The following is a 25338-nucleotide window of genomic DNA, read 5'->3' on the forward strand; positions in this document are numbered from 1 at the left end:
CTACCATAGCTAGTACAATGTTAGCTTTGAGAACTGTCCCTTCACTCACCAGGCCCGGGCCACCGCCTCACTGTCCAGTATCTACCAACGCATGAACACCTGTGCTGAAACAAACCAGGTGCACAAGTGTGTCTCGTATGCTCAAGGCCCGCTCAGTCTGTGAATTTGACGAACTACGTCGCACCCTGTAACCAAACTGGTCGAGTTTCATTATTCTACTGATGAGCATTATACATTGTTGCGCAAACACGTGAGGTCATGGAAACTCGAGGGTATATTGCGCCGCCGTGCAAGCTTGCCGCAAGTCTTGCCCGGTATTGTGAGTATTGCACGGACAGGCCCCCTTGGCTACCATATCGGGTGCTCGCACCGTCTCGCGCCCTAATCGGCGCTTAAGGCGCCACCTCCAATCCTGGACAACATTTTTACACTTTTGCTGATGGATTCTGTGTTACTCTCGAGTCTAAGATCATCCAGTGTGCCGAACACCGGCGTCCGGATATGTTGAGCGAAGCGACCACAGAGACTACAGAAGCGAGCAGAAGATGAAGGCATGATTCTTCCTCATCGCAGAACAACCTTTTCCATCGGCCCTCCAAGCAATTTATCCTTCAGTCCGTGGAGAGCGCAGCGGATCAGGTTCGTCATATGCCATACGGGCGCTTTGAGTGCTTTCCTCCGGGGCTCGTCTGCTCGGGATGCTTCATCAGCAAAAGTGTAAAAATATCCTACAGGATTGCGGACATTGCCTGAAGCGCCAGTTGTGGCACGGTCTTGCAATACCGGAAATGTATTCCGAGAGCGCGCAATACCGGCAATACCTCGCAATACCTGTGATAATGCGAAATATTGCCCGGTATTGCCGATATTGCCTGGTCTTGTGGGATATTGCAAGGTCTTGCAATATATTTACGACATTGCAAGACCACCCATGACAGCGCATGATCTGACGTATATTGCGCGCTCTCGCTGAGTATTGCCTGAACGGGCAATACGGCAAAAGATTTTTACACTTTTGCTGATGCTTAACTTAGTTCATATAGACGCCCCATGCCGAAAGCCAGCGACCTTCTGCGTTGAAGCGCTCTGGAATCGCTTTGGAAGCGCCACTCCTTGTTGTCCAGTATCGCATTTGGCAGTGACATGCACTTCTTTGCGGTAGGCCTATCGACTTCGTGTGGTAGCACGCTAATGGGAGGATATCTCAACCAAGCCTTCCGAAATTGTGTGCGGCATGTGACACTAGTCATAGTACCAACGCGTCATAACTGAAGTACTGACACCTGACTACTTCTACAGGCATAGACGGCGTCGCCATCTGCTCAAAATGATCGAGTCCTTCGGTCACTTGGGACCGTGGTCGCGCGTTGTGGAAGGTGGTCTGTCGATCATGGTTGCAAGCCAGCTCCATGTGACTGTGATCCCCAACGACAGAACCTTGCACAAGGGCATGCCTAGTTGTTCGCCTCCATGCACGGTTTGTGTTTCCCGTTCGCTTTTCGCGTGTTGTATCACGTGGCCTACCTCACAGACCACATCTTGTAATATTTGGCAAAGGCAGCCATACTGAGTGACTTCTTTTCCGTCTTCTTCCCGCCTCGGATACCAGTTCTCAAGTTCCTTACCGTCCGGAACCGCTGTGCACTGTAGTCATCTGCGCTTGGCCTTCAACCCCGCCCTGTGAAGCAATGACCTGGGCAGCCTCTACTCACATTCAAAGTAAATTTAGGCTTCGCGGCACATCGGTCCCCTGCGTCCACCCCTACGATGGTCATTACTTCGTGACAGATGGCTAGGTGCGTCTAGCATGGTCCGTCCCGCCAAGTACTCCACTTCTCACCGTCGAAGGGCGCCCAGCGCGCTCGCTTGCCGGTATAAAAGGCCTTGATCTGTCTCGATTGAGCTCCTCGTGTTTCCGGCGAGTCAACCTGCAATTCCTTCATTTCCGTCGTTCATTTCCGACGCCCTTTCCGCTACCCGATCTCAGCTGCACCATCATGAAGCTTTCCAGCTCTCCTCTTCTCCTTGCCACCTTTGCGGCCACCACAGCCGGGGTCTCTGCTGCGCTCGTCGCCTTCGTCGGCCCCGTCCAATGTGCGAGCGAGATCGTCTCGCACGAGGGCTTCATCGGCGCAGACAACAACGTCAAGTTCTCGGCATCGCATTGCAACGATCTCACTCGCGTTACTGCGAACGGCCTCGAACTCTCCAGGCGCCAGAACAGCAGCGATGTCTGCGGCGCCGCGTGTGAGTATTTTCTTAACGTCTCCGTGTAGCGCAGGATGGAATCTGATATACTGCGGCGGGGATGATCTCCAGGTGATACTTCCTGCTTCCCGGGCAGTAGTGGCGGCCCGAACCAGGCCGACTGCAATGTCATCGCGGATGCCCTCCTTTACGACAATCAAAACATCGGTCCGCTGTTCAACATCACGGCGTCTGGGGTAGGCTGTCGTTTCAGCAGTCCTACGCTATGACAACTGACTGTCATCTATTAATGAACTAGACCGCGACGGACAAGATCACGATGCAATACAAGTCGTGTCTGACCTTCTTTCTGAACCAAGACTCTTCCGACCTCGAGTACTGCCGTGATGATTGGGTATGTTCGCCTCGTTGCATGCTTGCATGGCCCTGCACATCTCACGTCCGATCCTTCGACAGTCCTCGCTCGTCACTTGGCTGTCCTCTGACTGCGATGCCGCGAACAACGCTCACGGTGGTCTCTGCGTTCCCACCGACCAGAGGTGGTTCGTTCAGTACGTGTTGAGATAGATACTGCTCGGTATCTGCGTCTGATTATCTCTGTCTCTGTAGGGTCCAGAATACTTCCGGATGAATGGAGAATATTGCGATGTAATTGATATTGATGTGTATCTGACAGTAGCATTTCCTCGGCTTCGCTTGTGAGCGCTGGAGCGTACGGAATCATCAGAACCAGCATCATAGAGCGGTTGCAATGTGACACGAATGAAATCGTGTGCCCAGAGGACACATTATGCCTCAATTGACTGGTATGTATAGGACGAAGAAATCGCGAAGCGCGGCCCCAAGAGGCCGAGAGTTAATGGTAGCACGGACGCAGTATGCAGTCGCACTAGCTTCTCTGCGGTATCCTGCAGTCTTAGAGCCTCGCATGCCTTGGTTGGTGGGAGTGGGTGTCTTGGAGAATAAGTACTTCGAGCCTGACTGAAGAGTATGTAGAAGGTCATAAGGGACTTCAATGTTGGGTTCGAGCTCCGGAGGAATGTTGGAAACTCGAGCGCATTCTGTGTTGTATATTAGAACTCCGCATCAAAGCTATAGATCAGCGTCCAGAAGCCCAAAGCATCATAGCGACTTCGAGCCAACGTCGGCGGCCGACTGGACACTGCACCTTGCTAACGGGCCTAGCACTTGGCATACTGAACGTGCTGTAACATTGACTTGAACATATGTACTCTGGCCTGAGGATCAAGGAGAATCACATTCGCCTTCAAGCTTCAAGTTCCGCACCGAGTATCAGAACAAGCTGTGTTAACAAAAGAGTGGGTCCATAGGAACATGATGCTAGAAATTGACACTGACTTGATCTCACAGGACCAGATAAGCATAGGGATTTGCACTAGATACGCGTCTCGATGCATATGGATACCAATAGGACCAGGCGCTAGTAAGTCTAGGATGGCTCGAAACTTTCCTAAGGACAAAGCGCAGACATCATCGCTATCACAAGATCTAGACTGCATACTAAAAGGTCAGAACGCATTTTTTGTGAGCACGCACGGCGCTTGAAACAAAGCGTTGGAACTCCGATTATCACCATCCACCTTCCCCCAACCACTCACGGTACCATCTTTCTCTCCACGAACACTCTCTATCTCAAAGCCCTCCAACTGAAATCAGACAACGCAACGACATGAACATATTCTTCTCGCAAAGGACTCGAGCCATCTCCGGGGACATTAACGGTTCTAACCACAGCCCGGGTCCCAGAAGGATGCAGCCCGTAAGTCCGACCACGTTCTCCATATATCGCTGGTAACTCACCGAAAAGGGCTGCAGCATTCACCAATATTCTCACTATCAGACGAAGAGCTTGCAATGGTCTTCGCCGAGGTTGTTCACGACAAACACGTCCTTCCCTCTCCCTACCCTCTCGCGCCGGTGGTTCTTTCACACGTCTGTTTGTGGTGGCGTGGAGTCGCACTGTCAACCTCAAGTCTCTGGACACGTATCACGAACCTTTCCCAGACCGCGCTGGATCAGTATCTGTTCCGGTCTGGGAATAGTCCTCTGACTGTATGGGCGAAGTTCGAGCGCAGCCAGGTCCACAGTCTCGCCATCGCGATACTTCTCATAGAACGAGCCCACCGCTGCAAGGAGTTGCATTGGACCGACTATTCGAAGGCCTCTATCGTCAACATCGGTGCCTTTACCACGATGTCACAAGCTCGCTTTGCCGTGTTGCAAGAATTGGAGCTCGCGTCTCAGGAGTATATATCCCCCGCCAATATTGTTCCCTTCACAAGGGGTGAACGGCCTCTCCACACTATCTCCTTCCCTGCTTTACGCAGCCTCTCCCTCTGTCGAATAGATCCTGTGGTGCTGCGTTCGGGACCTATGCCTGAACTGCGCACACTCAAACTCCAGGAGGTTGAGCTTCCCATGTCTCAGCTGCTGAACATGATATCTGCGAGTCCTCATCTTGAGTACTTGACGCTATTCACCACCGCTACAATTATCGACGTCCACCCTGTGGTGGGGAGTGGCTCATCAAGCAATCAGGCGCTCCCCAACTCCGCCGTCCGACAACTCAAACTCCCCATTCATGAACTTCTCTGGGACCTCGCGCCGATTACGGACTTCTGGCGACTCTTCCAGTTCATCGACATGCCAAGCCTTCAAACACTGGGTATCTCCTTCCCTGCGGATCAAGACCTGCAACGCTGGGTGCATCTCTTTGGGGACGTGCATGCCTTTGCTCCTGACGAGGCCCCTGAGGTCCCTATAGAGTTTCCAGAGCTGCGCAGTCTCACCGTGGAGTTCGACATCCTCGATCCTTCGCAACCGCCGTCCCAATTCGCGCACATCTCATACCCCAATCTCGAGGAGCTGCACGTAGCCTACAAACACCGTACCCGAGATTTTGCCTCGTACGCCGCGTTCCCGACCCCCTCTGAGCACCCGCTCTTCCAAGAGCGGAATTGGGACAACCTCAGACGTCTGTACCTCACCCACACCAAAATCAACGCCGAGGGCCTGTGCGAGCATCTCGCGTACGACCTGCCCTCGCTCGACTACCTGGGCTTCGACAGCTGTCCCGGGGCGGGCACGGTCGTCTGTGCGCTCGCCTGCCCTACCGACCCGTGCTTGCACGACCACCGACGGCCCTCTTCAGCGCACACCGACTGGCTCTGTCTACGCCTGGCCATTCTCGCTCTCATCGACTGCGACGACGTACGCATCGACTGTGTGCGGAACGTGATCGAGACTCGTGCCTTCGCCGCGTATGGGGTGCACGACGTCCAGGCCCGCTCTGCCTGGGGCTCGTCGGCGTTCATGAGCCACGTTGACAAGCAGGAGAACACGCCTTGTCCGCTCGAGATGCTGCAGATCTACCGCTGTGCCAAGGTCACGGAGGCCGGGCTGCGGCTGCTGGAGTCCCTTCCAGGGGCGCCGGAGATCGTATTCAAGAATCAGGTTATCAAGGAGAACGCCTGAGGGGGGTCACTGCTTCATCGCAGTCAGCGTAGTATGTGGTATATCATATGTCGATTACGTAGTCCACACCAAATCATTGCAGGCTTAACGCATGTTTCCTTAACTTAGCCTAATTCAAGATTAAAACCAACTCATGTCTTGCGTCTAGCGGACTTCCCTGCGCACATCGAGATGAAGGAGTAGTGTAATATGTGAGTTCCTAAGACAGCTGTGAGTGGAGGTATCGAAAGCGGAGGTGTAGCAGTGCGATAGCGAGAAATAGTGTCGGATGTACAGTGAACGTACTCAAAGCCTAACAAAGCGAGTAGTATCATGCGGTGCCAGAACAACAGCCCGGGCAGCTCCAAAGCGCAGGAGCAGGAGATCTACATGGTCACATCGAACCCTTCAAATGTCGTATCCACGTCCACACGGCTTTTCTTCCACTTTCCCGAACACATATCGCCCTCCGCAAGGATCACTGCTACACCAGCCCGCATGGGATCCTGCAGCCCTAAGATCGATGCATAGTGACAGTACTTTCCCGCAAACCATCTGAACGCGAGCAGATAGAAGAAGTAGCGCTGCATGATCGCGTTTGTGCGCTGCACCCCGAGGGAGCTCGAGCCCCAACTTGAGCGGGAAAGCATCGCGAAGAAAGTGACGATACCGACTTCTGCCATCAGACGCTTGTCGTGCAGGAACGCAGGCTACGATCGTATTCAGCGGCTGAGTCTACGCGGTAGAACAAGGAGACGTACACGGAGGACGCTATCTCCCTTGAGCTGCTCCGCCAAGAACAGCGTGACGAGTCCGGTGTCGTGAGTGCTGAGGTGTTGCCTCAGCCCGGAGGCGCACCAGCCATGCTCCATAAGGAACGTCGACGCTGCGAGGCGCGCTCGTTCGTCCGTCCAACTGCAGCGTTGTGCGTACTTCCAAATCTCGAAGTCTATGAGGGTTGCTCTGCCGGTAGCGACCAGGTCTGCAGTACAAAGAGATCAATCGCTAATACTCGTAGGAACGTTCCCAGACCGCGGATCCATACGCACGTAGAGTGAGATCAACTGGCTCTTTGGAGGTCGGAACGAACCGCTCGGGATGCTCGCGGTATTCCGGCCCAGCCCACTTGGCGCCGTGACATATGTACTTGAGCCAGTCAGCCGCCTCCATATTCCTGGCTAAGCGATTGGCTTCGAGATGCGCGACATGCCCACATGCGAGCGCGACATAGATCTCCGGCACTCTGATGGTGGTCAGACTGGGGAGGCGCCGCGGCTTGAGAACCCGGACTCGTTTGTGCGCGAGACACGCGAGGGCATAGAATGGGACTGGCCACACACTCTTCCACTACGAAAGAGTCGGCCCAAAATCTTCGCCGCAATGGAAGATTTCCACTCACGCTGAAGCCGAGCGCGTCCGGAGGGCGTAGGGAGTCCAGGTGCCTGCGGGCGAGCTCGACCCAGTAACGTACTAGATCGGCCATTCTTGGTCCAGGTCACAGCCCAGCGAAAGAGCTATAACACCGGAAGGCAAGGTCGCCCGCGCGACCCAAAGGGAGGGACCAGAGGGCTTGCTGAAAGACAGTTTGAGGTACTCGCCATGACCGCTGCAGAGTTACAAGGAGCCGCGACTGACGTCCGCCACCGGCACGCATGTCGGACTTTGTATGGCCACGCGTCAGTTAAGAAGCCACGAAGCGAGGGCAAATACATGACAACACCAACTCGAGTTAGTGAAGACGCACCTATGGTGGTGATGCGGGAAGCATACGTTGACTCGTTCGTTGATTCGTCCTCCGTGAGCAGTTTTCGGGCACTTTTCCGACGCCCCATCGGGAAGATGTGCAGAGTAGGGTGTTTACAAGACGACACGTACGGATACATGGAAAGTGACGGAGTGGGGTGATAGAGATAGACAAACCGAGAACATACGCAAAGCAGGCAGAGCACTTCGACCAAAGAATAAGACTCGCTTAAGACGGTCTGACTAGAGGCAAAAACGTCAATTCAAGAGTCAGTCGACTTGTTTCCTTCAGGCCACAACGCTCACCCGGAGTTATATGTCAGGCGACCGCACCCCTTTCATCAGACGTCCCCGAGGATTTGCCAGAACGCTCCTCGACTGACTTCAAAATCACCATCGCAGCCTTCTCCGGGTCCTCAAGGCTCAAAATCGACGCATAATGGCGATACAGCCCAGCAGAAAGCGCGTACGCCAGCCAGTACGCAAATGAACGCTGGATGCCGTTCAGAAACCACGTATTCAGAGTCTGGTGCCGGCCTGTGGCCACACGCCAGAGCATCGGGCCTAGTGTGTATGAAAAGGCGTCCAAGAGTGTATGTCCTGTAAGCACAGCTTTGCGAACACAGGCGGGCTAACACGAGAAAAACAAACGCGGAATGAGATCATAGAACGGTGAGAGGAGATCCGAGGATTTGATGGCGCACCTGATGGAAATCGCGCATCCTCGTACGCTCTGCAACGACTGTGAGCAGAATGGCGGTGTCATGAGCGCTAAGTTCACAATGCAGAACCTGATTTGCCACATATTGTCCCACGAAACCTCGCGTCCGGCTATCCGACCAGGTGTTTCGCCACCTCCACAAGGTGTAATGAGCGTATCTACTCAGAAGATGCTCGTCGATTGGGATAGTCACTGTGATGATCGAAGACGAGTTAGCCACTGACGCTAACCTCATGGAGTGTAGCTAGGAGAGGTGACGCACGAAGAGACAAGTCGTACTTTTTAAGCCTATCGTCGGTGGGCAGCGCTCCGTTCCACACGTCTCGCATTGCATATGAGAAAGCCAGTATGGTGCGCAGATTGTCGTCACGAATTACTTTCTCGCGTAGGTGAAAGGCCTCTACATTTGCTAGATGCGCCAGCGCAAATATGCCGTAGATTTCAGGGGGCTTCAGAGGTGTGATGGTGGGCAGCCGTCGCGGTGAGAGTTGTCGAAAGCGCCTGTGGATCAAGAAGGCGACACCCCAAAGCGATACCGGCCAGAAGCGGTTCAACTATATGTAGACGGTCAGAAAAGAATGGTCAATAACACCATGACGTTACACTCACACTGAGATAGAGTGGTCCTTCAAGCTGAATGGACTGCCTCGCCAGCGCGTCGTCAGCCTTGTTCACAATGTCTGCTCGGAGCGAAGGTGGTGTGTCCTGGGACACATCTTCCCAAGTGAGCTCAGACTTCCCCACGCCACCGCCTTTGCCATGCTGGCCGGTCATCAGAGAGTGCCTCTACCTATTAGACGATTGAGCGACTAGTGACTCTCACAGGGAGCAGCATAGCTGGAGTCCGACGACGCCCGGGCCCGGCACAGTCCCTCAGCGGACTAAACAATAGCAAACAACGCGCTCGCGCTCACGTGGAAGAGTTTCAAACGCGCTTCAAGCCAGCCTTAGATATTCGGAAGGTAGGAGCTTCGCCTTCGATTTCATCCTTCATTCTCCGTCACGCATAGGCGGTTTTCGGCATCGATTTTTTGTGGGACAGGATCCATGCTAAGGGTACATGACCGAAGCACAGACAAAGCAGCCTGACGAGGGAGAATTTTGCGCTCCCGAGTCAGCTGTGGTACTAAGCGATGGGCATTAGTTGAAGGGGACAGGGGGTAAGACAGACCTCAGGGAATATGGAAGCGCAGTCGCATATGCGGAACCGTGTTCGCGAAAAGCTGAGATGCGACAGGGCATCGTGATGATTGTTCCCAGCACTCACGGAGCTCCATCGAGGAAGATCGAAATACCTGACCCGACGGAAGAAGACAAGAGGGTAGCATAGAGAGCATCGTCGAGTCTGCGCTGACAGACAAGGCACTGACGGACCCGTAGTTGTCTCCTTAGTGTATGTTCTAAGCTCAGAATTGTGTCCATCAAGCCTTCCTCGATCTCCTCATACCGCAACTGTATGCCTTGAGTCAAATGCCCGCGCGAGTCGCCGTCGAAGCCCTAAACCCGACAGTAACAAAAACAGACGATCACAAAGCGATGTAGATTAGCATCAACAGTATCATACGAGCGTACATACACGCGAGGGAAACGCCAAGTCCGTCGTACCGTGAGTCTTCAAGGTATCGTGCGAAGCAGAACTGTCTCGTATCACATCTCACTCAGCATCCTCACGCCATCGCGAGACCCGCGACGACGCCCCCAAACACAAGCGCGACCTTGAGGAGATGCTGCGAGTCCTGGCCCGCGTGCGTCCCGCGCGCAGCGTTGCCCGTGTGCGAGCCTGAAGACGCACTGCCCGAGGACGTGGCCGTTGCCGAGAACCCGACGGGAGCAGTCGCAGAGCTCGTGTGAGTGGCCGCGGAGCTCGCCGACGATGCACTAGAACAAGGGAGAAGAACAACCGTCAGCGGAACTGACTTGTGCGAATCCGAACTTTATCCTCCCGAACAGGGCTCCGGGCTCTAAGTATAGCCACAGGACCCGTCGGAGGAGAGGCGAAAATAGGACAGGGCGAACAGAGAAGAAGGACTCACGCAGAGCTCGCGGCGGCCGCGTTGGACTCGGTGTTGACCAGCACGCGGTCGATGACGTGGATGACGCCGTTGGGGAGGAGGACGTCCGGCTGAATGATCTGCGCGGTGACGTTGCCCGACGTGACGTAGTGCCCGGTCGCGTTCAGGACGAAGCTGAGCGGCTCACCCGCGGCGGACGTGCGGTTCGCGTTCGAGCCCGCGAGCAGCGGCGAGTACACGGTCGTCCCGTTGATGATCTGTGCAACAGTAAGTAAGACGTAAGAACGCGCTCGTGGTCAGCTTCCATGCGCGGAGAGGTGACAGGAGGAACGGGAATAGACGCACGTGGTTCTGGAAGAGAGCCTCGACCGCAGTCTGGTCCGACTCGAGGCTCGTCAGCGAGGAGAGGGCCTGCGTGATGGCGGTGTTGTTCGGGGCGAAGAACGTGAAGCCGTGCAGGCCGCTCTCGAGGATGTTGAACAGCGGCGTCGACGCCGTTTGGTTCGTGCTCGCGTTGAAGAAGGGGAAGCTGACGTTGTGGAGCACGGTCGAGATGATCGTCAGGGAGGTGTTGTCGGTGACGACGGTCGTGGAGAGGGGCTGGGGGAAGTTCAACACGTGGTCGATGCTGTTGATCGTGATGTTGCCGAAGGTGGTCGTGTTCGTGACGGTGGTATCGTTGCTGCGCGTAAAGTATGCGATGAGTTTAGCGCGCTATGTTGAGGGCACAAACAGATACTGACACTTGGTTTAAGACATGGATCTTCCCATCCGAGCGTGTCGCCCAAGCAACAACCTGGTGTAGACCTGACGCCTCGAGCTGGACTACCTTGGGGTCACTCAGGAGGGTGAATCCGACGGTGGTGTTGGGGTAAGTTGTCGAGACGCCGGTGAAGTTGCCAGAAACGATGTGGTACGCGATGACGTCCGCAAGAACGTCGACATCAGACGATACGCTGCTTGTTAGGTTAACTACGAGAAAAAGCCTCAATCTCCAGTCAGGATCAAGACAGGAAGCGAGGAGACGTACATGCGCTGTCGGTGGGCGCGAACAGGACGGAGGGCGAGCGGTCCGAGAGCTGAGCAAGGATGGACTGGCCAGAGCCAGTGCCGTTCAACTTTTGGGCGGCGCTCACGAGCTGGGTGTGGCCCGAGCTGTTCAGAGCTTGGAAGAGTTCGTTGAGCAACGTGAAATCCTGCCCTAGGGCGACGGGGGCAGAGGCGAGCAGCAGAGCGGACGCAGCGAAGAGTTTCATCGTGAAGAATCGTGAGGGGCGTTAGGCAGACTGGAGAAAGTGCGGGGAAGCAAAAGGAGGGTTTTATGCCACCGAGAGCGTGTGTTCATCAGTGACGACGAACCGGATCGGTAACGGCAACCCTAGTACCACTCCAAGGCATGCACGGTCGACGTCGAGTTCCGCCCTGGACAGGTGGTGCAGGTACTGTAGATGCCCTGCCAAAATGAGCAACACACGAATCCCGCGAGGTACGACCTGCCTTCTTGGGATTTGACGTCAGATGGAACGAGGTTCTCGCCTTATGTGACTATGCATGAAGGTGGGGTAAATCTGGCACAGCTTGTTCGAGGGGTCGTATGAGGCTCGCACCGTGCATCGGTTGAGCATTTGAACGCCCGCCAACCTGTCAGAACGAACTTCGAGCTTCTTGATAATCGCTCACGCTGGGAGCAAGGCTCCAGAAGGTTCGACGTTTTTTTTCTCGTCAGAACGTACAAGCGGCCATTGTGCGTGATTAGAAGCCATGAAGAGAGGGGTTCTCTGCGGATATGACGAATGTCGGCCGTAACGACTTGTTGCGTGGGTAGTTTTTCCGGCCATACTGCAATGAGTAGACAGTTCAAGAAAAAACATTAATCCACCGAGGGATACGCTTGGGGGGGAAGCTCAGGGTCAGGGCTGGAAATGTCTGGAGCTCTTCAAGGTGACGTACCGCTGTGGGCTCTCCTCGTGCTGACGTCATTGTCTGCGCTTGCGCAATTCCGCCATAAGCTTTAGAGGTGTGCTTGGCAGTATGTTTCTCAGGGTTTGTGAAAATGAGGACAATGTACTGCACAGTCGTTGGCGGGGGCTCAAAGCATTCGCTAAGATGGTCAAACGCGATAGGCAAGCTAGTTAGGCGCTAAGTTGTGGCTCCATATTCAATCTCCGAGTCAACCAAAACCATGAGTGCTCACAGAAGGGTTGAGCGGAGCCAGACGTGTCTTCATCCTCCGCCACCTTCCGACGACGTACGATGGCATGGACTCATGGCGCAATCCCTGTCAAGCTATATACCACCCCTAACGTTTGTTGAGCTGAGAAATTATAGCAACATCATCTAAGCTCAGAGAAATCCAATGGAACTAGTCGGCTCTGTGATGTCGAGCGTTGTACTGATCTCCTTTGCACACTGCACTGGCAGGTCCTTAGGCTCCAGGCTGCTGCTCTACACCCCCTGACAATCCACTAGCATGCACTGGCACGCGCAACCACTGATACCTAGTCTTGACCTCCCTTGAACTCTGCGTGCTTGCAGGGGAAGATTCTTCTTCCCTAGTCTCACGAGGACGGACGATTCGGAGCTCTCCCACTATCGTGTGGCTTTTTCACTTGAGGTTCGAGATATACTGGAGGTTACGCGTAAACTATGGCTTTTACTCGCCGGGAGACCGCGCTTCGTTCACCAGCTGCACACTCGCATGAGACACATTGGAACCCTGCCTCCGCACTCGAGCTGGACGACCGACACGCTGCTCGCTCGTATATGCTATTTCAAATCCTTATGGCACGAGCCAGCACAGCCAACGTCGCTTGTTTGAATCACATCCACAGATTTGCGTTTGCCGTGCGCCCCTGATCCCCGGGACGCCCTTCTCTTTTGCAGAGCAGATGCCGTTCGGGCTTGCCAATCTTGGACGCTGAACGAGAACACGACTGCGGGGCCAGCGGGCGACGTCTGTCTCATACCCCCATGTCCCTCCGGAGCTTCGCTAAACGCTTCCACAGATCGCACTCGAGACAAGGAAAGGATCCGGATTCATCTGTAGATCAAGACGGAGACGAGTCTGCGCGAACTGCCAGTGCCACACCCGAGTCCCAGGCATCCGACCCCACCGCCTCTGTGACTCGCCCGGACCCTTTTCCTCTCCCAGGACCAGAAGCTACGGCGTCGATGTCGATGCCGGTTCCGGAGTCCGCACCCGCGCCAGCCCTGGGGCCTCCGATGCACCTTCACTCGATGGACGGTGCACTGGCAGAGCTGACACCGATGCAAGGGCAGTTGGACTCGGGCCCATCTATGCGCAAGATCGACAAAGCTCTGGACACCATGGGTAGGTATAGTCGCCATCCTTCCGCTATGGGCATATAGAACGATGGCTGATTTGAAGTCACGATCACAGGCGACAGGGTCACTAGCTTGGCGAGCCAGGCGGATCGGGCGATGACCGTCATGAACAACGTTACTGCAATCGCGAACGCCGCCGTACAGGGCGACATGGCACAGAAGATCGAGCGCGGGATCCAGCGTTTTGCGGATGACCTGTCATGGCTGATGAAGGCGCTCGACGAGGTTGCCAGGATACACCCGGTGGTGACGGGTAGGATGCATATCACCTCGTAAACGCCTGCTGGTGTCTGATTGCGCTCTTCGTCAGTTGCTGTCCTTGCTTTCAAGGCAGTCTACGCACTGGAGAGCACGCGCCAGGAGAATGACAGGCGCGTCATGACCCTGTACGTCGAGATGAAGGATATGATGATGGTCATGGTTCAGTTTGTATTCGCTCCTTTATCCCTCTGACATTGCCTTGGCTAACATGCACGTCCAGGATGAAGGGGATAGAAAACCGGACTCATATCGGACTTGACGGACGTCCGCTGAAAGATCGCCTTGAAGAGCTTGCGGAGAAGACAGCGAAGAACATCAAGGACTGCGCCAACCTCTGCGATACGTTCGTCAAGAAGAAGCTGCTCGTGAAAGTCTTCAAAGGCCCGGTCTGGGCCGAAAAGCTTTCAGGCTTCGTGCAGGTGTTCTCCGATCGCAAGACGGACTTCCAGTTCGCCCTCGCCATGCACACTGCGAACTCGCTCACGGACGTGAAGAGGCAGACTTACGAAATACAAGCCAAGTACATATGTTTCTCGGGTTCCCAGTGTTCTTCCAACTCTCACGGCAATCGAGTAGGCTCGACATCGTACTCGGACTCTTCAACAAGTTCATATCTACCGATGAGCGCAGGATCGCCCTCGAGATCGAGTCGAAAGGAGGACGTGCAAAAGTCCGGCAAGACGACGAGGCGCTCAAGTCGCTCATTGCCCTCGAAGACACCATACGCCCGCAGCATCTAGGAGGCGGCGAGGCGCCGCGCGACGTCGTCCGAGAGAAGACCACACGCAACAAGATCGCACTTGCGGTCGATGAGCTCAAGATCGAGTTGCGGCAGGACGTCGAGGACGCGGTTGCAAAGAACTTTGAGGCATTCACGGGCAAATTCGAGTTGCAGGTCGAAGTGTTGCAGATCGCATTGGAGAGGTATATCCGGGCGGAGAACGACAGAGTCATAGGTGCTGTGACGGATGCGATCAAGCAAGGGCCGCATTTGAAGATCAAAGACTTGGTGAGTAGGGTGTCGTGTCGTTTTTAGAAATTGTCACTGACGACGTACACAGGAGCTACGGAAGATCTGGCAGGACATGGTACGTGTCGTTGCTTGAAGCTGGCTAGTGTCCTCTTTGACAGGTATCGGCAGGGCTGGCGCGGAAATGTGAAGGCTCGGTTGTTCGTGCTGACTCTCCAAGACCATTATCGCGACTTGTTCGACAACATGGCGCATGCGGCAAACCCGGACGCGATCGCCAATGACGAGTGGGCACTGGAGTACTTGGGACACTCTTACTTGCGTCCCCTCATGGAAGCCTTCGACGACGATGGATCCGGTTACGTGAGCATCACCGAGGTCAACAAGCTGATGGACATGCGCCCGTCTTCACTTGGTTGGAGGTACATCTCTGCCGCACAGAAAGCCACTACGATACTCACCTTCCTTCCTAATAGCATCCCGCACTGGCTCGCGTATTGGGCAATAGGTTGGCTTGGCATCAGACTATACGGTGTGCCAATTCCCTCCTGATGTCGTTCTCTTCTCAGGATGGCAGATCGCCTCGACGTGGTACATCAACCGCATAAGGGCCGCGACCTCCAAGATGCGAGAAGCATTGCCTTCCGTTCTACCTCTGAACCGCGGAGACTTTGACTATCACTTCACGATGCATTGGCCCGAGGCAATCGCTGCGACTGTTGGATTCTCTGAATGCGAGGACGCGACACTACAAGACCGATTTCAGGAATACATCAAATCTGAGGAGGACCGCATTCGAGGCAACTTGGAGAAAATCAAGTATAATATCGATTCGGCGGAGACGGTGTTGCTGGTGGCTGGATCGGGCCGGATAGAGAAGGTATATGGATCAATGTCTCCGTCCGGCTCTCGCTCACAAACACACTACGGAACCCCAGTGCTTCTTTCCGCTTGTGTGCCTGATCCTTGAGCACGACCTGCGAAAAGTCAGGATGGCGACGCGCATTGTCATTGTGCACACCGAGCTCATGAACATGCACACAACGCTGTGGCACGTGCTTCGTGCACTCGATCGCCGGTATAACGAGGTGTCTGGTAAGACCGTATTATCCAATGTTATGATGTCCTTTGAGCTGATGTTGAGTCACAGGCTTGTTTGCACAAAAAAGACTCGATGAAGTCGAACAGCTCAAGCACTTTGCATCCGGCCTGGTGAGTTGTTACCCGAGACTGGTGCGCGTGTGGTGCAAGCATTGACTTCGACAGTTCCTATATATCCGTCCTCACAATGACCTCTGGTCTCTCGCGAATCTGAGAGACGGATGTTTCTACATTTCTCATGAGCACGAGGATGGCGAGGAACCCCTTGATTCGGAGGGCGTACAAGAACAAGAGATCCTGCCCGTGGTTGATACAACCATGTTTGATGAAGTGCATGACGAGGTAGAAGACGATCGCGTGGCCCCGGATCCTGTGAAGACGATGTGAGTGTTTCCGTCCAATCATCGGTCTCACGTCTCACTGGACAACCTAGCCTTGGCGAGTGGAATGGCTTCGCGTACACCGACTCCAGATATCCGACGCGACCAGTGATTTCACTCCGATTTCATCACTCGCAGAAAGACGGCGATAACTTCATCTGTGCGTACGGCGTTGAGTTCGACGGGGATCTATACAATGCCTCGGGTACTTGCCGACAGTCAGATGACGGTACAATCCAAATCGAATGGACGATACACTATCCCGATGACTTGGACGTCCATTACAACGGGGTCCTTCTTGACGAGTTCACTATCTCCGGCACGCGAATATCCGGGGACGATGCAGAAAGCGATTGGTCCTTCACCCTGAAGAGGATCTCAGCAGCACATATGACCCTGCGTCCTTCTCCTTCTCTTTTGACTCAGAACAGGTATCGCTCTCTAGGAATTATGCGATCGCGGCAGCCCTGCACGATGTCCGACGGCGGCTCTGGTCCTGGTCGTACTTCGCTGAAAGAAGGGACGTTCGGAGACGCTACGTGGAGGAGGCTGTCCGCAGAAAGCGACTTGTTCAGGATATTACTACGGAGGAGTACAACGCCAAGCTCAACCGGATTAGAAGCTTATGCACATCGCAGGAGGTGAGACTCTACGAGAACATATGCGAACACCGCTACCTCACTCTACCGTATCATTGGTATGTCGCACTCCGGTTGACTCCTTTTTCTCGGCCAGTCAACGTGTTCATGAGTGTCTGCACAGGTACACTGTGTGCGACACACCGACATCTAGCGAACTTCGACATTTTATTGAGGGCGCGCGCTGCATCTGCCTTACTTGTGTACCAAAACCAGACGACTTCTCGGTGCAGGTCAGCTTTTGCGATGATCCGGAGTGCCTTGGGACCTCGTCAGAGAAGGGTTCCTTCACTACTCCCAGTGGGGCCATCCATCACACCACGCACGATCTGCTCAAGACCCGGACGGTTATAGGCCGGTTGGTCTGGCCGGTCCTGTATGGGAAAGCAACGGCGGCGTTGGAGCGGATCCGTTCCCCCGGTGAACTTCCGGACCCCCCTTCGACCGAGGAGTGTGTTAAGGAAGACGATGTCCATGCGCACTCATCAGGGCAACACATGTTGACCGAGGAGCCGTCCGCAGCGGTAAAGTGCGTGGTTTGTCAGCAGTGTGTCTACATGGGTCACTGCTGGTACTGTCTCGATTGTGACGGTATGAATTGTACCTTGTCTACCACCCGCTTATTTACACCTGGATTTCAGGCTATCTTTGCGATGGTTGTGAGACTAAGTCTTTCATCGTGTGCTCACATTGTCGCAAGCCGTTTCCCCAACGCGAATGGTACTGCGGTTTCAAACCGGGTGAGTACAGTGCCCTTCTCCTACTTAACCTGTGCTAGGTGGCTTACTCGATGCGTTGATTCGAAGATGACTTCACGTGTCACATGTGCTTCGCGAGGGGATTGACGGGCCCAAATCCTGCCACCGCCCAGGAATCCGTCACACGCCATGTTCACACCCATCCAGTTGTCCAGTGCAAGCGTCTCTCTTCTGATCCTCAGGAAGAACCAGAATCAGAGCAGAAGGCAGCGGATCGTCGTCTCGCCAAACTAGAGGAGCGGATAGAACAGCTACAAAACCAGTTACTGAAGTTGGAGAACAAGCAGGAAGCGATGCAGGCGTCGCTGTTGTCCAGTTTCGCGGAAGTTATAACAAGGTTTGCTGGAGCAGATGGCGGCTCACATGGGCCAGACGGCCGCCGTACGGGCACGCAGTAGAAGGCACCCGCTCAAGGATTAGACGCCTTTAGTACGCAAATATTTGGTGACCCTGTGAACAGCACGAGGTCCAAAGCGGTGTCTTGTCCTCGCGAGTACGAATGATCTTGAGCAATTGTTCCGCATTTTTCGTTTTCGCAGAAGTGCCATCGTGATGCGAATCAGCGAGGTGCCTTGCAAGGTCCAGAGGCGGTTCCAAGAATTCACTGCCACGTAACATACAACATCTTCGAGAAAGCGCCGGTCACCCTTCAGAAAGCACACAGGTCAGTGTTCGTAGTAGTCTATTTTGAGGCAAGCACTACTAACGTCTACATCTCCCACGCTCTATCACGAAGCTTTTCACGAGATTGTCAAAGTACCGCTCGTAGTTTGATATGTCACGTCAGAGCGATGGAAACCCCTACAGTGGGATCGCCCACAGACGCTTCTATACACCCATGGTCTCAGGCTCGTCTGTTGCAGAGCTTCTGAGTAGTGGATGCAATTAACAGTCAATGCCCCAGCTGACAGATGAGTCCGCCGGTGGAGCATCGTCTCCCACAATCAGTTAGTTCGCATCGGTCTGTCTGCGATACTAGGTTGTTCAAGTCGCATATTTTTGTAGGGCCGTCGTGGTGTTTGGTCGCCCTTAGGATTCAGATCATTGGAAGAACTCCAGACTAGCGTTTGTATGGGTATTCGCGCACGTATAACATCTGATCATCGGAGCAGGCCTTGCTCCCACTTCTACGCCCTCGCACGCTATGGCACACTCACATTCAGTCAGTGTGCTCTCACATTCCTTCCCCAATACCTTGCTGACATTTGTGTATGGTGTCCCAAGCGCGACAAGGCAGACGCGCCTTTACCACATAAGCAGCCTCCAGCTCTTGTACACCCTCCCGTACCATCTGTAAGTTCAAACCGCCCGAGGTATAAATTTCCAGTCATGTTGTATACCAGCCTCAGCGAGAGCTCCCAAGGCCGCCTCAAGTCAGCTATCCCAATATCACCGTGGTCGAGACGATAATCGGACAGGTTGATGCCGCCGAAGCCAGCTTCCAGAAGTATGCAGGTCGTCGCGCGATCAAGTATCTAAACCTCGCCGGTTAGTCCCCGCAATACATATCATGCCGTTCGCGCATGCTTACTTGGGCTACTCTTAGGCAATGCAGTCGGCATGGTTGAAGCAGATGTCACTGCCGTACAGGGTCTCACGTCTCCCTTGCAGCTGGTGACGTCAACAGAGCCTGGGAAGGCGATACGGCACACCATCTCCACGATTGTGGACGGCATACCGGCATTGCTCAAGGTACTGGATATTGTCGCCAAGAGTCATCCCTTCATTGCAAGTAAGATGCCTCGCGAAGTGTTTCGGACATCCGTTCAGTATATGTGATGCTGAGCGTGGAACTCTGAACAGTTGCCGTCGGCGCATTCCGAGTTGCAGTCGAGCTTGATCTCAAACGGAGGGACAATGACAAAAAGATCTCGCTGCTTTTCGTGGAAATGAGGGACATGATGGCTGTGCTTGTGCAGTACGTCAATGGGTCCATCCGCTGTCGATACCAATATTGATTTGTACCATTATTCAGGCTCAAAGATGTCAACAGAGACAAGCGTGCGGGAGACGATAACACGACTATTTCTGGTCGTATGCAGCACCTTGTCGAGAAAACCGAGCAGGACATCAGGAAGTGCGCTAACGCATGCAACGCATATGCCAAGAAGAATATTCTGTCAAAGGTCGTACACAGCTCGGCCTGGGATGGCGAGTTCAAGGGATACATACAAGGATTCACGACTCGGCGTGGCGAGTTTGAATTTGCGCTGTCAATCTACATCGGGCGCGCGGTGAACAATGTGACCGACAAGCTCGTGAGCATGGAGGAGAAGTGCGCATTTGTTCTTCTGTGGAGGTCTGTGCTGATTACTCGTATACCAGAATGGACCGTGTCCTTCGTTATCTCGACGCGTGCACATCCCCAGAGGAGCGAGAGCTTGCGAGGCAAGTGGACCTACGAGGCGGTCCACAAGCAGTCATGCAGGACGAGAAGCTCCTCAAGGAGGTGTCCGAGTACCGAACAGGACCATCCGGTTCTGATCGCAAAGCTCGCACGAAAGGCGTTGTGGATGAGTTCAAGGCCCTTCAGACTGATCTTCAAACCGATGTCCAGACGTCGATCCACCAAAACATGGAGCAGTTCCAGGCGAAGTTCCTGGTACAGCAACGAGAGCTCGAGGAGCAAATGCGGCGGGCAATGCATCGCGAAGGTGACCGCATCATCGACGCGGTCAACGCTGGACCTCATGACAAAATCATTGATCCAGTGAGTCACTCTCCTGCGCAGCAAGCATCGCAGCTATACTGAGGCTAACCTCTATTCCAACTTCTAGGACATCCACGAGATGTGGAAAGAAATGGTACGTTCTGCATGGGAATTGTTTTTTGGCAAAGTAGTGAAATGGATTGAATCATCGTAGCGTTGGCGTGGAAGCGTTAAGGACCGACACTTCGTGCTTGCGCTCCGCGAATACTTCCGTGAGAAGCTTGATCAGCTCAAGAAGACGAATGACAGTGAGACGCCCTCCGTGCCAAGCCATCGACTGAGCGAAGAGGACGAATGGAGCATGGAATACATCCACATCACCCGAGTCCAGCCCATCATCGAGGCCTTCGATGATGACGGCTCTGGCTTCATCACTGTTCAAGAGGTTAATGCATTCACGACGGCTCGCCCCAAGAATTGGAGGTGAATTCCTCTTCCTGATGTCTCGTCAACGTCGCTCACGGCTGTTGCCTAGTCTCCTACATTGGCTCGCTTATTGGGCTGTCGGTAAGATGAACAAGCATTGGGCTGTACGCATTCTCCTGACCATTATGATCAGGCTTCCAGACGTCGATGAGCGACTACGCAGCGAAGATTGACGTCTTACTGGCTAAGATGTTCTCCCTCAAGCGATACGCTCTGCCCACGAACCGGAACGCTATAGAACAGTATCTAGGGACCGTATGGACTCGCATCTCCACCCTCACCGCGGCGTTTCGCCGTGTGGAAGTGGATGAGGCGCTCTTGCGCAAATTCGAGGACTATACCGAGTCAGAAGAAGATCGTCTGCTACGAAACTTGGAGACAGTCAAGTACGACATCGATGCGCGAGACACCCTCGAGCTGATACGCGGCCCTGGTCGAGTCGAAAAGGTACGGCATTGCTGTTGATCACAACGACTATGTTATTGACTCCTCTCATCAGCATTTGTTTCCTTTGCTTTACTTGCTCCTGAAGCGCGATTTTGAGATAATGCGACTTGCACGCACGCAGTGTCTCCATGTGGATGAGCTGTTCGACTCGATGTCCACAGTCATGTGGGTAATGGAGGCTGTCAACGAACGTCATGATAGCCTTGCAGGTACGTCTACGGCGCAACAAGCATTTGTGAAGCCGCATTGACAATGTTCTAGATCTGTTCAAGCAACAGAAGCTAGACCCTGCTCAGCAATTCAAGATCTTCGCTTTTGAGATGGTCTGTTGCTCATTTCTGTATCCACCTTCACTAGCTACATCTCATCATTGGGGTGAAGTTCAAGTATTGGCATGACGAGACAGAGATCTGGTCGATGAAACGGCTCAAAGAAGCCAAGTTCCTCGAAGTCCCTTACGACGACAGTCTGGAGGCTCAAGGTGTTCAGCCCGCGAGCGTCATCAATTACCCTCTAAGAAGCGTTGAAGAGCTCCTCAGTACACACGAATCTGTGATGACGGAGGCAGACAGGCGAGCAGGTTCGATCATCCACAGGATGTGAGTGGCTCTGTTCAAGCAAATATTGTCCACATTTGGTCAGCGCTACAACTATTTTCCTTCGCAGATTGGGTCATTGGTCTGGCTTCTGCGCAAAGGATGATCTGTATCCTTCGCAAGCGATGTTCTCTCTCGATCTACACGTTTGCCCTAACAACCCGAAGCAGTTCCAATGCAATGGAATTGCGCCTAATGGTACGGACTGGAGCCTCACAGGAGACTACACCATTATGGAGGGAGGGGTAGTGCAGTACAACTTCAGCGTCCGATACGTCGCCCGTTTTGCCACCCAGCACTTCTCCGGTCGGCTCGACGAACACGGGTCGACGCTGTCCGGTACCTGGGGTTTCGATGACAAGCCATTCGTGTTCTACTTCAAGCGTCTTCCTTCCGAGCTGATGCGCTTCTATCCCTCTCCTGCGGAGCTTGCGAGCAATAAGGCTCGAGCGCTGTGGCACTTCGCGACTTCCGCCATTCACGCGCAGGTACAGCGTGACATGGGTTCATGGAATTGGCTCCAGGAACGCTGGCAGAGGGGAAAGCGCTACGTTGAGCTCACCGTTCGCCGGGAGTTCTACCAACTCACCTCAGAGGAAACCGCCGACCTCGCCAGATGCCATCGCATCATGACACCGGAGGAGGCTGGCTTGTACCAAATATTTAGAGACCTGCGCGAGAGAGCGATTCCAATGCACACGTATGTCTTCCCTTCTGTGGTGTCGCGATGTGAACCGTCTGCTGATGATTATCTGACCACAGCTTGATACACTGTGCAGCATGCGGAGATAACATCAGAGGCAGCCGCGTTACATGTCTCTGCTGCGGGATGAAGACTACAATCGACCTGTGCGACAAGGAGAGCTGCCTCGCCTCAGAGATCGGGCTAGATGCTCGTGATGACCTCACCTCACCTCATCTTCCTTCGCACGAAATGTTCAAGATGAGAAGGGCGATCCATCCTTTCCGCGAGTTCGGAGAGATGTACCGCGCCGCACAGTCCGCCCTGAAGACAGCACGTCAGGTCTTCGCTGCCACTTCTGCGCAGCAGGCTGGGGCTAGCGTCGAGAACGGGTCACCGCAATGCGTGAAGTGTGGTGAGCGCGCCTCGATGCCGTGCTGGTATTGTATTGAATGTGAAGGTACGCCCTTCAGGAACTTCACTCCGTTCAAAATTCTGACAAACATAGTGTAGAACGTATCTTCGTCTGCTACTCGTGCGACTACAGGCACGGTGGCATCAAGGCCGGAAAGCACCAGAAGACCCATGCGCTCGTCCGGTGCCAAATGGCAGCCGCACCCGTGGACGCAGAATCTGAACACGCAGCTAAGCTCAACGCCCGTATTGAGACGCTAGAGGAGAATATCAAAGAAATGGACTACAAGATGCAGGGTGGATTCGCTACAGTGGACGAGAGGATTGCGGTTGAACAGGAGCAACTTCGGAACAGGATGGACGAGCGGCTGCATGCTCTCTCCATGGTTATGGACGATCGACTGCAACGGCTGTCTGGGAGGATGACATCTCTAGACGAGCGGTTGGAGCGCATCGAGGGTTTGCTTCTCGTCCTCGGGCAGAGGTTCTCCTCTCCTGGCTTTGGAGATGGATGGTTATTTCAGGCCGCGGCGTCCTCCCAAATCCACGTGCGCCAGTCCTCCTGGCAAGGTACACGAGCTGATAGTCTCAACTACACCCCCGAGGCGGAAAGCGAGTTCTCTGCGTGGGTGAGGCGGATGAGGAGAGCGGGTTGAACGTGTCAGAATCTATAGAAGTTAGGTAGTAGTCGCATACCGTACTCTTGAATACTTATCGTTACCGCGATCGACCTGTTCATCGAAAGCCTCGCTTTCTCGCGTATCACACCTTTGGTATGTGGCGAGATGGTCACGAAGCCAGAGTAATGACTAGGGGATACACGTACAGTCTTCCTTCGGCGGTACGGATACATTAAGCAGATTCGCGTACTGTAAGATACCCGCGTGAATATCGTTGAACATTGAGCATTAAGCCGAGAACGCGATAGCAATATGGATGTGAACGAGCAGAGATGTACGATGCGACTGACGGGGTGTAAAGTCAAGGTTCTAACTACTAGTGTTGACAGACTACAATAAGGGGGAGGGGAAGCACTGGGGGCAGACAATGTCAACGGACGGATGCTTGCACAAAGTCACGGCTGAGGACGAAGATCAAGCAGCAGAACCTGAGCAACACAAAGGCGTTGTCCCAAGATATGTTCACCTGTACCGAGCGCGTCCAGATGCGTGACGTTCATGTCCAGAGTCCCTCAGATAGCGACAGAATATCGGAGTCCCCAAGTCAAAGGCAAGGCGAAGGACTTGTCACCTTCGCGATCGCGTGACCCTCCCAGAGCCCGCCCGCGAGCTCTCAAACAGCATCTTCCTCCGCGCATAGTCTTCGCGGTTCATCCGCTGCAGGAAGTACTCTCCTCCAGCGCCGCCCCACGAAACGCTGCCGGGGTAATACGGCCGCGCGGTGACGGTGAAGATCTCACTAATGTCGTCCAGCTGGGCCCAGGAGTTAACGTTGGACGAAGCATGTTTGTATTGAATGAGATCACATACGTTGCGTTCTTTGAGTGCTGGCGAGGCGCTCCGTTCTCGCGCGGCGGACCTTCCAGAGCCCATCAGGCACTTGAGAGAGACGACGATCGCACCCTCCTTCAAGTCCAGGAACTTCTGCCTCAGTGCCTCATTGACTTCCAACATCAAGCATTAGCACCATACGTCGAACACGCAGTCAGAAAGGGTAGACACTCACGCGGCTCCAGGAAGACCTTGTTATTCACCAGTACTACGTCCGCACTCTTCACCAGCTCGTCCACCTTCGCACTCTTCAACATGTCCCCCTCCTCCAGCTCGACCTCGCCCATCCTCACCCCCCACATCCGACATCTCGTCTTGAACTGCTCCAGTTGGCTCCGCGCGATCTGCGCAGGACCGGGCATAATTTCGATCCCGTAGCTCCGGCACCCCGTCTCTAGACTCGCCTGCATCACCACATTCCCTACGCCCGACCCCATGTCGAGAAATAGAGAACCCCCATGCAGGCCCGTCGCACGGATGACGTCCGAAACGAACGTCGGCATGAGCTCGCCGTACACTTCGGACGAGAACGCCTCGTACCGCTTCAGGACGTCGATGTGCGGCCCGACGGCACGCTGGTACGTCTCGTCAGCGATGCGGTGCACCACGTTTGTGGGTATGCGCTGCCACCCCCGCACCGTTACACCGAGGTGGTTGGCAGCGGGCGCGTCAAACGGGTCCAGCGGGAGCGGGGGATACTTGAGCAGGGACAGGAGCGCGTTGATTGCGCTCATGACTTTCATGAACATCGGCCCGTCGCGCTTTTGATCGCCCGCTGGAGGAGACGGAGGTAATCTACGTGCGGCTCCGAGTCGGGCGAGTCTTTCCTGGCGTACGAGGACAGGGCGCAGACGGAGGAGAGCGAGGACGCGGAGGATATGGAAGAGTCGGAGAACGAGGATTGCGACGAAATTGAGAGGTATGATGCGTNAGATGACGCG

The 25338-nt window shown here is 54.3% G+C and overlaps 8 protein-coding genes across 8 annotated transcripts in view; 4 read left to right on the forward strand and 4 right to left on the reverse strand.

Annotated features, from left to right (window-relative positions):
- Positions 1–1997: 1997 nt before the first annotated feature.
- DICSQDRAFT_149037 (uncharacterized protein) lies at positions 1998–2775 on the forward strand (the record flags this gene model as incomplete). Its single annotated transcript, XM_007368665.1, has 4 exons — positions 1998–2247; positions 2320–2444; positions 2507–2602; positions 2665–2775. The coding sequence occupies 4 exons, from the start codon at positions 1998–2000 to the stop codon at positions 2773–2775; spliced, it is 582 nt and encodes a 193-aa protein (XP_007368727.1).
- A 1308-nt stretch (positions 2776–4083) lies between these two features.
- Positions 4084–5761, forward strand: DICSQDRAFT_182484 (uncharacterized protein; the record flags this gene model as incomplete). The annotated part of the gene is made up of 1 exon (XM_007368666.1): positions 4084–5761. One exon carries the CDS (start codon positions 4084–4086, stop codon positions 5701–5703), a length of 1620 nt encoding a protein of 539 aa, XP_007368728.1. The 3' UTR covers positions 5704–5761.
- A 124-nt stretch (positions 5762–5885) lies between these two features.
- Positions 5886–7313, reverse strand: DICSQDRAFT_139311 (uncharacterized protein). Its single transcript, XM_007368667.1, has 3 exons — positions 6732–7313; positions 6444–6664; positions 5886–6392 (listed from the first exon to the last, which is right to left on the reverse strand). Exons 1-3 carry the CDS (start codon positions 6850–6852, stop codon positions 6069–6071), a joined length of 666 nt encoding a protein of 221 aa, XP_007368729.1. The 5' UTR covers positions 6853–7313; the 3' UTR covers positions 5886–6068.
- A 431-nt stretch (positions 7314–7744) lies between these two features.
- On the reverse strand, positions 7745–8920 carry DICSQDRAFT_149039 (uncharacterized protein; the record flags this gene model as incomplete). The annotated part of the gene is made up of 4 exons (XM_007368668.1): positions 7745–8056; positions 8130–8338; positions 8409–8700; positions 8756–8920. 4 exons carry the CDS (start codon positions 8918–8920, stop codon positions 7745–7747), a joined length of 978 nt encoding a protein of 325 aa, XP_007368730.1.
- Positions 8921–9813: 893 nt separating this feature from the next.
- DICSQDRAFT_66878 (FAS1 domain-containing protein) lies at positions 9814–11414 on the reverse strand (the record flags this gene model as incomplete). The annotated part of the gene is made up of 5 exons (XM_007368669.1): positions 9814–10024; positions 10180–10415; positions 10504–10840; positions 10902–11114; positions 11170–11414. 5 exons carry the CDS (start codon positions 11412–11414, stop codon positions 9814–9816), a joined length of 1242 nt encoding a protein of 413 aa, XP_007368731.1.
- A 1714-nt stretch (positions 11415–13128) lies between these two features.
- On the forward strand, positions 13129–17934 carry DICSQDRAFT_182488 (uncharacterized protein; the record flags this gene model as incomplete). The annotated part of the gene is made up of 16 exons (XM_007368670.1): positions 13129–13489; positions 13559–13756; positions 13814–13932; positions 13992–14284; positions 14341–14773; positions 14826–14852; positions 14906–15156; positions 15211–15242; positions 15304–15614; positions 15673–15829; positions 15885–15946; positions 16001–16218; positions 16269–16912; positions 16978–17444; positions 17495–17593; positions 17660–17934. 13 exons carry the CDS (start codon positions 13129–13131, stop codon positions 16858–16860), a joined length of 3054 nt encoding a protein of 1017 aa, XP_007368732.1. The 3' UTR covers positions 16861–16912; positions 16978–17444; positions 17495–17593; positions 17660–17934.
- A 1237-nt stretch (positions 17935–19171) lies between these two features.
- Positions 19172–23542, forward strand: DICSQDRAFT_66895 (uncharacterized protein; the record flags this gene model as incomplete). Its single annotated transcript, XM_007368671.1, has 14 exons — positions 19172–19343; positions 19415–19529; positions 19587–19904; positions 19937–20321; positions 20389–20415; positions 20476–20744; positions 20797–20828; positions 20881–21194; positions 21247–21403; positions 21456–21517; positions 21576–21746; positions 21799–22490; positions 22553–22932; positions 23118–23542. 14 exons carry the CDS (start codon positions 19172–19174, stop codon positions 23540–23542), a joined length of 3519 nt encoding a protein of 1172 aa, XP_007368733.1.
- Positions 23543–23813: 271 nt separating this feature from the next.
- Positions 23814–25338, reverse strand: part of DICSQDRAFT_90557 (DOT1-domain-containing protein) — a 4066-nt gene continuing 2541 nt past the window's right edge. Inside the window, exons 2-4 of the mRNA XM_007368672.1 lie at positions 24573–25338; positions 24377–24510; positions 23814–24319 (exon numbers count right to left, since the gene is read on the reverse strand). Coding sequence (XP_007368734.1) covers positions 24134–24319; positions 24377–24510; positions 24573–25338 — 1086 coding nt within the window. The 3' untranslated portion in view covers positions 23814–24133. The remainder of the gene's footprint in view (positions 24320–24376; positions 24511–24572) is intronic.

The sequence above is a fragment of the Dichomitus squalens genome, assembly GCF_000275845.1.
Source record: "Dichomitus squalens LYAD-421 SS1 unplaced genomic scaffold DICSQscaffold_38, whole genome shotgun sequence".
Taxonomy (NCBI): Eukaryota; Fungi; Basidiomycota; class Agaricomycetes; order Polyporales; family Polyporaceae; genus Dichomitus; species Dichomitus squalens.

Bases quoted from the DNA above. Each gene is read 5' to 3' on its own strand.
- DICSQDRAFT_139311 (XM_007368667.1), bottom strand. From the start codon at position 6,852: ATGGAGGCGGCTGACTGGCTCAAGTACATATGTCACGGCGCCAAGTGG. The intron at 6,665-6,731 runs GTGCGTATGGAT...TTTGTACTGCAG, and splicing joins GCCAGTTGATCTCACTCTAC to ACCTGGTCGCTACCGGCAGA. The intron at 6,393-6,443 runs GTACGTCTCCTT...ATACGATCGTAG, and splicing joins AGGGAGATAGCGTCCTCCGT to CCTGCGTTCCTGCACGACAA.